The sequence below is a fragment of the Hypanus sabinus genome, chromosome 5, assembly GCF_030144855.1.
Source record: "Hypanus sabinus isolate sHypSab1 chromosome 5, sHypSab1.hap1, whole genome shotgun sequence".
NCBI lineage: Eukaryota > Metazoa > Chordata > Chondrichthyes > Myliobatiformes > Dasyatidae > Hypanus > Hypanus sabinus.
In genome coordinates this window covers 110,497,134-110,510,867 of record NC_082710.1, presented here as the reverse complement: position 1 = coordinate 110,510,867, position 13,734 = coordinate 110,497,134, and the positions used below count along the sequence as shown (strand labels likewise).

General features: G+C 40.9%; 1 protein-coding gene across 4 annotated transcripts in view; it reads right to left on the bottom strand.

Annotated features, from left to right (window-relative positions):
* Positions 1-13,734, bottom strand: part of si:dkey-3d4.3 (uncharacterized) — a 166,408-nt gene that overhangs the window by 88,097 nt on the left and 64,577 nt on the right. For all 4 annotated transcript variants that reach the window (XR_009512271.1, XR_009512272.1, XR_009512273.1 and 1 more), the window contains exon 7: positions 8,553-8,739. Coding sequence is in view for 1 of the 4 variants with exons in the window: in XM_059970331.1 (XP_059826314.1) it covers positions 8,553-8,739 (187 nt within the window). In the remaining 3 variants the exon portion in view is untranslated. The remainder of the gene's footprint in view (positions 1-8,552; positions 8,740-13,734) is intronic.

The window sequence follows — 13,734 nt, the reverse complement described above, 5'->3', positions numbered from 1 at the left end:
CTGACCCCTGCTCCAATTCCTCAGCCACGCATTTATCCTCCACCCCATCCTATTCCTATTCTTACTGTCACGTGGCATAGGCAGTAATCCTGCGGTCCTGCTTCTCAACATCCCCCCGACTCCGTGTAGTCTTTTTTCAGGACCTCTTCCCTTTTCCTACCTATGTCATTGGTACCAATATGTACCACGACCTCTGGCTGTTCTCCCTCCCACCACAGGATATTTTGGACGTAATCCAAAACATCCCGGACCCTGGCACCTGGTAGGCAAACTACCATCTGAGTTTCTTTCCTGTGTCTACAGAATCGTCTGTCAGACCTCTAACTATAGAGTCCCCTATCACTACTTCCTCCCTCTTCCTTTCCCTACCCTTCTGAGCCGCAGGGCCAGACTCTGTGCCAGAGGCACGGCCACTGCCGCTTCCCCCAGGTAGGCTGTTCCCACCCCCCTCCCCCAACAGTACTTAAACAGGAGTACTTATTGTCAAGGGGTACAGCCACAGGGGTACTCTCTAGTACCTGATTCTTCCCCTTCCCCCTCCTGACTGTCCCACTTATCTGTCTCCCATGGCCCCAGTGTGACTACCTGCCTGTAACTCCTCTATGCTCTCCCTGACTAGGCGAAGGTCATCGAACTGCATCTCCAGTTCCCTAACTCGGTCCCTCAGGAGCTGCAGCTGGACACACCTGGTACAGATATGGCTGTCTGGGAGGCTGGAGAACTACAGGAGCTCCCACATCTGACAACGAGCGCAGAAAACTGGCCTCACACACACTTCCTACCTCGCCTCGTCCCATTACCGCCTGTTGAGCCAACTTCTCACTCTGCTGCCCACTGGATATGGCTGACTTCTTTTTAAACCTTTTGCGCTCTACTGGCTGACATCACGTGCCTGCGAAGTCTCGCGCCTTTCTTTAACCCGAGTAGTAAATAACTCCCTTTGCTCCAAAAAATCAGCAGTTCACTCGCAGCCTTCTTGCTCCGAATCAAATTTTAGTCTACCAAGATCCTTCTTCCTAGTAATGGCAACCTCACACACTTCTGGCCCCTGATACTTAAACTTCTGGCCTACTGCTAGTGAGGACTGATGCAAAATACTTATTCAGTTCCTTCACCATTTTCTTGTCCCCCATTACTACCACTCCAGCATTATTTTCCAGTGCTCCGATATCTACTCTTGCCTCTCTTGTACTCTTCATGTATCCGAAGAAATTTTTGGTATCCTCTTTAACATTATTGGCTAGCTTACCTTTGTATTCTATCTCTTCCTTCCTTGTGACTTTTTTTAGTTGCCTTCTGTTCGTTTTTAAAAACTTTGCATGAATTTTTGCTCGATTATATGCCCTCTCTATTGCTTTTATGTTGGCTTTGACTTCTCTTGTCAGTCAAGGTTGCATCATCCTGCCTTTAGAATACTTCATCTTTGGGGTATACATTCTGTGTCTACCCCCTTCCCTCTCAGTCCTGAAGAAGAGTCTCAGCACAAAATGTCAACTGTTTACTCTTTTCCACAGATGCTGCCTGACCTGCCAAGTTCCTCCAGAATTTTGTGTACAGGGGTCTCCCCTCCCCCTTACAAAGGTAGAGTGTTCCTGTGAAACCTTTCTTAAGCTGAAATCACGTAAAACGAAGAACCATTCATTTATATGGGAAAAATTTTCGTTAAAGTGAAAATTCTCTGTAATGCAAAGACAGGTTACTAATGTAGGTAGTTTGTAAAAGCGATTATTTGTAAAGCAGGGGACACCTGTATAGTATATATCTTGCGCCTTCCAAATTGCTCCAAGAAATTCCAGCCATGCCGTCATCCCTGCTAGTGTTCCCTTCCAATCAATTTTGGCCAGCTTCACTCTCATGCCTCTGTAATTCCCTTTACTCCACTGTAATACTGATACATCAACTTTAGCTTTTTCTCAAATTGAATGATCATGATCTCTGGCCCCTAAGGGTTCTTTTGTCTTATGCTCTCTAATCAATTTTGGTTCACTGCAAAACAGCCAATCCAGAATAGCTGATCCCCTAGTGGGCTCAACCACGAGTGCTCTGGTAAGTCATCTGGTAAGTATTCAAGAATCTTGGGATCTGGCACCAACCCGATTTTCTCAATCTCCTATCAGTCCACTTCACCTCTCTTCTCTTCGGAGCCACAGCACCATACTCAATGCCAGAACCCTGGTCACTGCAGCTGCCCCCCAAGTAGGTTGTCCATCTCAATAATGTCCAAAGTGATATATTTATTATTGAAGGAAAACAGCCACACAGGTACTGTCTACTGGCTGCCCATTCCCCTTCCTTCTGACAGTCACCTGCCTCTTGCAGCCTAGGAGTGACCACCTCCCTGTAAGCTCCTATCTACCACCTCCTCGTCCTCTCATACGAGCTTAAGGTTATCCAACTACAGCTCCAGTTCCTTAATTCATTCTCTGAGGAGCTGCAACTCCGTGCACCCGGTACAGATGTGTTTATCCGGGAGGCTGGAGGACTCCCAGAATTCCTACATCTCACACACTGGACAAAGCACCACCCCTGGAGCCATTCTTACTACACTCACTGTGCCCTGACTGATGAGGAATGAAGAGTAAAGAAGAGGGAGATACTTTCTAGATACTTAACTCACCCAAGCCTGATCTCACCGAAGCCACTCCAACACTGGCTCACTCACACTAATGGCCACTCTGCTTGCATCTGCCTGATTTTCACTCAACCTTTCTAATGAATCCTGTTCGGTGATTGGTCACAGACTAACTCCAAAGAACTGCCAAGAAGTGCTGTCTTTTTAATCTTGAGTGCGAACCCAAGTGAAAAGGTAGCTCTCTTCTCATTCTCCTGCTCATCCACGAATTGCTAAAGATCAATTTGCGGGTTGAGTTGGTGGCAAAGATAAATGTGGTGTTAGCATTCTTTGCAAGATGACTAGGATATAAAAGCAAGAATGTTCAGGCTTTTTAAAGCACTGGTGAGGCCTCACTTGGGAGTATTGTGTGCAGTTTTGGACCCCTTATCTAAGAAAAGGATGTGCTGACATTGGAAAGGGTTCAAAGGAGGTTTATGAAAATTATTCTGGGATTGAAAGGCTTGTCATATGAGGAGTATTTGATGGCTCTGGGCCTCTACTCACCGGAATTCAGAAGAAGAGGGTTGTCCTAATTGAAATCTATCAAAAGTTGAAAGACCTAGATAGAGTTAATGTTTCCTATGGTGGGGGAGTCTACGACCAAAGGACACAGCCTCAGAATAGAGGGGTGCCTCTTAAAATGGAGAGGAGGAATTTCTTAAGCCAGAGAGTGGTGAATCTGTGGAATTTGTTGCCTCAGGTGGCTGTGGAGGCCAAGTCATTGGGTATATTTAATGCAAAGGTTGACAGATTCTTGATTGGTTAGGGCATGAGGGAATACAGGGAGAAGGCAGAAGGTGGGGGGCTGAGAGGGAAAATGGATCAGCCATGAAGCAGCAGAGCAAACGATGGGCCGAATGGCCTAATTCTGCTTCTATAGCTTATGGTATCAATGTTGATAAAACAATCAGGTTACATGAACCTAAGAAATTACAGGAGTGGAGCACGTGGCCCCATGTTCCTGCTTTGCGAGTGCATCAGGTCATGGCTGACTTTCTTTTTATACCGTTGGACATGGGAGCAGAATTAGGCCATTTGGTTCACCGACTCTGCTCCACCATTCCATCATAGCTAATTCATTATCCATTTCAACCCCGTTGTCCTGCCATCTTCCCATACCCTTTGACACCCTGACTAATCAAGAACCTATTAACCTCCACCTTAAGAGCCTTGGCCTCCACAGCTATTTGTGGCAATGAATTCCACAGATTTACCACCCTCTGGCTAAAGAAATTCCTCATCTCTGTTCTTTTTTTTTGATGTTCATGCTATCAGGTTGATTTTTTTTTGCATTTCTACAGCACTACAACAAAAAAAACTCCAAGACCAAAATAAGAGATTAATACAGTGCAAGATAAACATGATAGTATGATTCAAAATAATGATAAAGAAGCACCCAAACTAAAGTCGTGTAAAGTTAATACCCCCCCCCGCAAAGAAAAAAAAACTCCAGACCAACCACAGCAAAATGTAGGAAATATAAATCAGAATATTCAAACCCCAAAACTTGTACATGAAAATAAGAACAAAAGATAATAATGCCTACTACCAAGGAAAAAAAGCTGAAAGTAAAGGGCTGAGAAAAGAAACTTAATCTAAAGAAAAGTTATGAAAATATTCCAGAAAAGGTTATGAAACTTTATGTCCAAATTAAGAAGTGAGTAGTGAATTTTTTCAAGGTCTAAACAGGACATAATATCATTAAGCCATTGAGCATGTGTGGGTGGGGCAACATCGCTCCACCTAAGGAGAATTAAATGGCTAGCCAGAAGAGAAGCAAAAGATAATGTTCGATGTTTAGTATATAAATGTATATCTGTCTCAGCCAAGGAGCCAAAAAGAGCAATCAGAGGGTTAGGTTCTAAGTGGCAATTCAGAATATGGGATAAGGTTAAGAAAACACCTCCAAAATTTCTCTAGACTAGGGCAGGTCCAGTACATATGAATAAGAGAAGCCTCACCACTTTTGCACTTATCACAAACAGAACTAATGTTACAGTAAAATCAGGACAATTTAGATTTGGACATGTGAGCCAATCTTGTACATGTGTACAATCTTAAACTGTAAGAGACAGTGGCGAGCACAAAGAGAAGTTGAGTTAACTGACTTGAGAATTGAGTCCCAGACCACATCAGATAAAGAAATATTTAAGTCATGCTCCCAAGCCGTTCTAATTTTATCAAAGGGGGTGCTCCATAAAGGCACTAATTTATCACGAATAAAAAAATTAAGCCTTTACCCAGTGGATTAACAGAAAGAAGCAAGTCCACAGTGTTTTTCTCAGGCATCTCAGGAAAGTTGGGTAATAAAGGATTAATGAAGAGTGATTTGGAGATACCTAAAGAAATGGGCATTAGGTAGATTAAACTTAGCACAGAGTTGTTAAAAAGATGTGAAACGATTATCAATGAAAAGATCTTCAAAATGCCTAATGCCCTTTCTACACCAATCATAAAATGTTGAATTGTGCATAGAAGGTAGAAAAAGATGATTATGTAAAATAGGACTAGAAAGGGAAAAACCATAGAAACTATTAAGTTTCCTAAACTGGACCCATATTCGTAGAGTATGTCTAACAAGAGGGTTAACAATTAGTCAAGGCAAACTACTAGGGAGTGCAGATCCAAGAAGTGCAGAAATAGAGAGATCCTTAGTAGAGTTCAGCTCCATTGCTACCCATTTAGGGCAGTCAGACTGGCTATGAAAAAAGGACCAGAAGGTAAGACAACGAATATTAGCTACCCAATAGTATAGACGAAAATTAGGTAAAGCCAAGCCACCTTTTTTAAATTTTTGAAGATAAGCTTTATTAATTCCATAGATAAGATAATAGAGTCTAAGGAATCAAAGAAGGTTTTGGAAATAAAAATTGGAATAGATTGAAATAAATGTAAAAATTTAGGGAGGATATCTCTGTTCTAAAGCTACATCCTTGTATTCTGAGGGTGTGCCTTCTGATCCTAGATTCCCCCACTAGACACATCCTCTCCAAATCCACTCTATCTAGGTTATTCATTATTTGATAGGTTCAGATGAGATGGCTGTCCCTCATTGTTCTAAACTCCAGCAGGTACAGCCTTCAAGCGTTCCTTATACCTTTTCATTCCTGGGATCATTCTTGTGAACCTCTCCAATGCCAGCATTTCCTTTCTTAGATAAGGGGCTCAAAACTGCTCACAATGATCTAAATGCGATCTGAGAATTGCCTTTATAAAACCTCAGCCTCATATCCTCGCTCTTATATTCTAGTCTCCTCAAAATGCATGCACTTGCTGTCCTCACAATTGACTCGATCCGCAGGTCAACCTTCAGGGAATCTTCCATGAGGACGCTCCAGTCCCTTTGCACCTTAACAGGTTAGCAATTAGAATACTTTTGCAGTTGGGCACCACAATCAGAGTTCAATTCCGACGCCCCCCGTGGGGCGTCCGTACGTGGAATGTATGGGAGCTTCGGTTTCCTTCTTCAGTCCAAAGACGTATTGGGTAAGTTAACTGGTTATTGTAAATTGCCCTGTGAAACAAATAAGGTTGAAGGGGAGTTGTCAGTGTGGTTCAAAGGCATGTAGTATCTCTAAATAAAATAAAACACTGCACTGTATTTTCAGCCCAGAATTTTGCAATTAAATGTGACTTTACCATCAACCTTCTGGCTGAGTGAGAAACAGCTGCCAACACTAAACGTCACTTGCAGATCTTTTAAAAATGATGAAAATGTATGTTTAAAGACTCTTGATTAGTCAGGGTAAGGAGGGATGGCAAGAGATTGGGGTTGAGAGTCAAAAATAGATCAGCTATCATGAAACGGCGGAGCAGACTCGATAGGTCAAATGGCTTAATTCTACTCCTATGCCTTATAGTCTAAAAAAATCTTGGGTGTAATAGATTAATTGAAGAGCCAAGGGATTTGTGTTACATATCAGGAAATACCACTGAATCCAGTTTGGTAGTTACATGTAAAAACAATGCAAGTTACAGGATTGCATTAAGTGATGAAGGACTGAATTGTATTGAGGACTGGAGGTAGCCAAGACATTAAGCACCTCATAAAGAGACACAAGTTTACATCCCAGAGTTTTCCTCCTGTTTAAAATATATCATATTTAGCTTGGTGGTTTAGATTACTGGCCTGGCAGCCAACAGGAACAAGCAGGGACTAGCTCTATTCGTTCAATAAAATGTCCTGAGGCTCCCTACACAGCAGCAAACTGACTGCATTTGGCACAGAGGGTGCTCAAAGGGAAGGAGCTACAGCATTGAGGGCTTATCCTGCTGGGGAGAGATGTAATGCGAGACAGATAGATACTCAGAGCAAAGAAATGTGAATTTACTAGTAACAAAGGAGTAATGATAATTAAGGAGTGGATGCATGAAAGGACCAACAATCATTAGAATGAAGTTGCTTTGCAAGTTGATAAGGTGTTAAGAAAGTGTGTGCTATGCTGGCCTTCATTAGTTGGAGGGATTGAGGTCAAGAACAGAGAGATAATGTAGAAGCTCTGTAAAATCCTTGCTGGACGACACTTGGAATATTGTGTTCAGTGTATATCGCCCCATTATAGGCAAGATGTGGAAGCTTTAGACAGAAAATTTAACAGGACACTGCCTGGATTGGAGAGCATGTCTTAAAAAGATAGGTTAAGAGAGATAGGGCTTTTTAAGACAGGCTCCTAAGGTTCTCATAGTTGGTGATGGTAGTGGGGATAAGCTCCCACTATCTATAAAGTGCTCCAAACGGCATGCAACTCTAACAGACTCTGACAACCAGGGTCAACTCCTGGCCTTCGTGTGTGGCTTAGCTACTAGGCCCAGCAGAACTGTTTCTACTGACTAGAGAAGGGACAAAGGTGGACCACTAGCACCTCAAAGCCAGTTGCTTTGGGCAGGTGGGGCTTGTCAGCCTTGGACAGAAAACTCTGATTTTAAACCTCTACTGACTTGTGGCCATACCCACCCATGGGAAAGGCTTCAGGAGTAAATCCTGAGGGAGAAATCCGGAGCCGGGGTCCCGAAGGCAGTTTGATGTTGTTTACAACTTCACTCTGGCAATCTCCGTGACGACACTGGTGCCAAGCTGTATCGACACTCGCCCTTCCCTTGGACTACATCAGTGATGTGGAGAGGGGGAACCCGCTGCATGGGCAGCAGCCGGTTCTTCAAATCTTCCTGCCTGGGCTTGTTCCCTGGAGAGGACACGGTCCACCAGAGACGCAAACCCACAATCCCCTGGGATCAACAGCTGCCTACTACTAATTTTGAGGCAACTGGAGGAAAGTATAGGGGGAACATCAGAGGCAAATTCTTTACACAGAGAGTGGTGGGTGCATGGAACCTGCTGCTAGGGGTGGTGTTAGAGACTGTTACATTAGAGGCTTTTCAGAACGCTGGATGATAGAACAATGGAAGGTTATGCAGGAGGGAAGGGTATGATTGAAACATATAAGATTATTAAGGGATTGGACTCGCTGGAGGCAGGAAGCATGTTCCCGCTGATGGGTGAGTCCAGAACTAGAGGCCACAGTTTAAGAATAAGGGGTAGGCCATTTAGAACAGAGATGCGGAAAAACTTTTTCACCCAGAGAGTGGTGGATATGTGGAATGCTCTGCCCCAGAAGGCAGTGGAGGCCAATTCTCTGGATGCATTCAAGAAAGAGTTAGAGCTGTTATAGATAGCGGGGTCAAGGAATATGGGGAGAGGGCAGGACCGGGGTACTGATTGTGTATGATCAGCCATGATCACAGTGAATGGCGGTGCTGGCTAGAAGGGCCGAATGGCCTACTCCTGCACCTACTGTCTATTGAACTTAGAATAGGTTAAAAGATCAACACAACATTATGGGCCAAAAGGCCTGTACTTTGTTCTACGAATCTTTTTTGTTTTGTTCACTGGCAGAGCAATAACTTGGGATGAAATGCATCTGCTGCAGACTCTATTTACCGTGCTTTAATCTTGGACCAAGTGCCACCGATGAAATCCCACTTCCAGAAGTCATTCTGCTCCACAAGTCCAACCAGCCCACCAAACAAGTACATTCCACTGTTGTAGACAACTGCGGAGTGACTGTATCGTGGCCCAGGACCTACATCACCAGAGGAGGCCAACACTGGGCACCAAACCTTGGCTCCTGTTGAAGGAAAACAAAACACTGTTTTACAATCTGAAAACAGCCATGTACAAGCATTCTCTCATACTTGTAGACTTGGGTACAATTTTAATTCTGCTTGGTGTCTGGGTTGCTCACAGTGGGATGGTTATCATGGTGGCATCTTTGGCTACTGAATACTGTAAACTGTACTTTTCCACATCTGATGGTCCCTTGTAAACAAAAGGGAGCATTTTCCCTGTACTGTCTCAAGATCACAGGATAGGCAATAAGCCAGAATGCCTTTTGGTCAGCTGAACCTCTCAGGAGAAAAATTCAATTTTCCATACACTCTTCATGACATAGAGGAGTCCATTTGGCCCACAATGTCTGCCAGCTCACAGAGAAATCCCATTCCCACAGTGGTTTTCCCTGTGACCTCTTTATATTAGCATCAACTGCCCCCAAACTCAGCACCTAACCTCCACATTGAGGGGCAACCTTCTCCCCCAGATATTTAGAGATCCAGCATAATAACAGGCCCAATTACACATGTGACCAGTTCTTTAGAACGTGGGTGGACAGTGGTGGGCTCTAAGGCTGTAATAGCGCTACCCTCACTGCTATCTTACAGTAACCACTGGAATGAGCTGCCAGAGTAACAGGTACAAGGATAGGAAAGGTTTCAAAGTTCGAAATAAATTTTATCAAAGTACATATATATCACCATATACAACCCTGAGATTCAGTTTCCTGTGGGCATACACAGCAAATCTATGGAATAGTAACTGTAAACAGGATCAATGGAAGATCAACCAGAGTTTGCAGAAGGTTTAGTGAAATATTTGGTACACACAGCAAACTTAGCTGGGAATCTTGGCTGGCATAGAACAGTAGGGTCAAAATGCCAGAACACTGTAATATTACAATGCAGTGCAGACCATTTGCTGACCTTATAACCTACCCCAAGAAGACCCTTCCCTCCTACGTGTCTCTCCATTTTTCTATACTCCACGTGCCTAAGAGATTTATAAATGCTCTTTATGTATCTGCCTCTCATTTTCCACACACCTAGTACTCACTGTATAAAAAACTTACCTCTTACATACTCCCCATAGAGTTGTGCAGTACATGCTGAGATTTCTGCAGGAGTACTGTGGTTACGTGAGGGGGGGGTGTGCAGGAAGCAAGAATATTCAAACTGTTGTTTGCAAGCAGAACGGGGTGCAGTGCCAGGATTTTGAGTGAGGCTCTGAGTATTTAAAGTGGCACCCCTCGGTCTAGTTATAGGATTTGTCAGGTCAGATTTCAACTCGCATCAGGCCATTTGAGAGTAGGATGTGGGTTTCTGGTTTGTGAGTAAAGACAGAAGGCACCAACAAACATGCCTTGCACACTCTGCCTGCGCATTCTTTGGATGGAGGCCAGTGACCAAAAGGACAGATAAAAAATGTTCTTGGCAGCAAGTACAGATGAAAACAGATTACAGTACATCCCTCTAAAGAGTAACTTTAGAACTATTCGGTCATTAACTAATCCCATTTCTGACACATGATCATAGACTGAAATGGTAACCTTCCATGCAAGAATTAGCCCTACCCAATTTTTGGTTTTACTATTGGGCTGCCAATATAAAAGAATATTACTTTCTGGTCTTATTATATTTATCGTAAAGATTGCCCATCATGGGTCTCCTTAGAAGTTAATTCTGTAAAAAATTCCTATTGTCTCTCTTCTTGAATCATATTCTTCTTTTTCATCAAATAAAATAACATAACATAATTGTTAAGCAAACTTTAAGGATTTGGTCTCAATTTAGGAAATTTTTTGGTTTAGCAAATTTTTTATATAAAAAAAGTCAACACCCTACCAACTACCAAAGAAAAAAGCTGATGGATGATAATGGATAAATTAGAAAACATATTCGCTTAAGAAGATAAAAATATACATAAAAGTCTGTGCACTGTTAAACTTTGTAAATTGGAAAAGTAATTTAGGAAAGGTCCCCAGATATCATAAAAAGATTGTTTCGAATTTAAGACTCAGCAGCGGATCTTTTCTAAATTTAAATAAGACATAATATCACGTAGCCATTGAAGTTGTGTAGGAGGGGTAGACTCCTTCCATTTAAGCAAGATTGCTCTCCTTGCTAAAAGAGAGGTAAAAACTAAAACCTGTAGGTTAGGAGTATTTAAAGTTATATCTTCATTTGCAATAATATCAAACAAGGCAGTAAGGGGATTTGGGTCTCACAACTTTTTAGGGTCCAATTTGACCCAAATCCCCTTACTGCCTTGTTTCCGACCCAATCTCTCTTTAATTTCTGATGTTCTATCTCTGTTAAGTGTGTTTCTTGTAAAAAAAAAAGCTGTATCTATTTTCATTTTCTTAATGTATGTTAAAATTCTTTTTCTTTTCACCGGTCCATTAAGCCCATTAACATTAAAACTTTTAAAAATTCAGTAAATTAGTCATTATTTTTAACAGGGTTACTCCAATCTATAGTAATACCTAACCTTTCAACTTTCGTGGAATCTTTTTAAAATTCTCCATGTTGCTATGTGTCTCCCCCCCCCCCCGATTGTCCAGGCAAAGAAAGAAAGATAAAAGAAAAATAGTTTATAAAGAAAAAAAAACAAAATACCCCCTTACTAATGTTGTTAATAAAAAAAAACACATTACCCCCCTCCGTTGTACGGGTCATGGCAATCGCCATGGTTACACACGAGTCCCGTAGCAATCGATCCGAAGTTCCCCCAGCTCCCCCGTAACATAAAAAAGTATATATAAGAAAGGAAAAAATAATATCACTACTCTCGATTAATATTTCTCAAATTTTTACCTTTCTCCCCCTGTATCATATAATTAAGAATACATTTAAATATTCTTCTGTCCTTAAACATCCATCAACTCCATTCACTGTCCCCGTCTTCATCTTTAATCCGTTTCACTTTTAAATCTTCAGCTGTGGCTAACGAATATTTGGGAGTTCTTGTGCAAATTCTTCCGCATCCCCATAATCAGCAAAAAATCTTTTTCCGTCATCCAAAAAAATTATCAGGGTTGCCGGGTGGCGCAATATAAATTTATAACCTTTTTCCCCATAAAACTTTTTTCGCTGGGTTAAAATCCTTTCTCTTCAAAAGGTCATAACTTATATCAGGATAGAAAAGAACTGTTTTCCCTTCTATCATTAATGGCCCGTTTCTCTTTCTGGCACGTTGGGCAGCCGCCTTCAGGATCTTTTCTTTATCTTGATATCTCAAGCATTTTATCAAGATTGATCGTGGGTTTTGATCAATTTGAGGTCTTGATCTTCAGGCTCTGTGAGCCCTTTCAATTTCAATTAACTGGGTTCCTTCTTCCATTTCCAAAATTTCCAGAATCCATTTTTGAAAAAAATTTATTGGATCCTCTCCCTCTATACCTTCTTTAAGTCCAACAATCTTAATATTATTTCGTCTGCTAAAATTTTCAAGTACATCCACTTTTTCCAACAACCGTTTTCTTTCTGATGTCCAGGCAGAAATATTATCTTCTATTTTATTCACTCTATCAATGGTGTCTCCCGTTGTTTCTTCCAAGTTTTTAATTTTCTTGTCCACTTTGTCCTGTCTTTTCATCATTTTATCAAACATAATCTTCATATTTTTAATATATTTTTATTACTTTTAATGCTTTTAATTCATGCATTATTTGCACCAAAGTTTTTTTTATATCTCCAATATCACCTCCAACCTCTTCCTGTTGCTCTTCTTTGTCTCTTCATCTGATTTATCCAGAGAATCTGATTCCACCTCATATTCTCAGTTCCGATCGTAGCTGGGATTTGTAGTTTGGGTTGCTCGTGTTTGCGCATGCCCCTTCCTTCATGCATGTGCAATTCCTGTTGCTCTTTTTTTTTGGAAACGGTTGACGTTGCCGCAGTTTCCTGTTCTGTATCGCCGGAGGTAAAATGCACTTGAGCCCGAGGCTCTTTCATGGCGGCTGGCCTTGATTCTTTTCCAACCTGTGTTGTCTTCAAAGTAGCAGTTTTCTTCTGTTTCTGCTTAGGAGGCATATCTTAAGACAATTCTGAGTAGTTTATAAGTAATTTTAAAAAGGTATTTACTAACTTTTCTTCACTTAAACATTATTTTACTGTTTTTTTTTACGGGAGAGCTGGATTTCCACGTCTCGATCCTATGTCATTATCCTCGTGAGAAAGAGCTTCTAATTCGGTTAGCTCGTAAAAAAGGTATGATCTCCTACAAAAATTACTCATTTCGAATTGTTGAGGACTATTCGTATGAAGTAATGAAAGCCAGGATCGCTTTTAAACCAGTGATGGCAGAGATTCATTCGATTGGATTTAAACAAGCTTTAATGTATCCAGTGAAGCTTAGAATTGTGCTGCCCGACAACAGTCTACACTTTTTTAACACTCCTGAAGAAGCGAAGAAATTTGTTGAAGAATATCGATCCTCTAGTGCAACTTGAACTATGAGTTACATTGAAGATTTTTTTTTGGAGAGAGGATGCCATTTCATTTTAAGTTTTAACCCTGGAAGTTGGGTTATAACTTTTTATTTTGGGCTATAGGTCTGGGTTTTTTTTTACTACTATTATTATTGCTTATAGATGCTGTTTTAATTTTTATAATATCCTTTTTTATACACGTTTGTATTTTGTAATCATGAATTATTTTTTCAAAATGTCGTTTCTTCTTCCCATAAGACTTTACTTTTTATAAGCGTTTATTTGCTTGCCTGTATTTAGAAATGGAACAAAGGTTTTGAATTCTTTTTTTTTAGTCTTTTTTTTATATATGTTATAGTGTCTATTAAATCTTTTTTTTTAAAAAAAAAATTCTATTTTGATAACTTTTTTGATTGCTGAATTTATATTCATATTTTGTAATATGGCTTTTTCAAAATGTCGTTTCTTCTTCCCATAAGTCTTGGCTTGTGAAACGTCATCTTTGTATCTGAATATGGAATTTCTTTTTTAAAGGTGTATTACATTTTTAAACTTTAATGTTCATTTTTTTTTATTAAT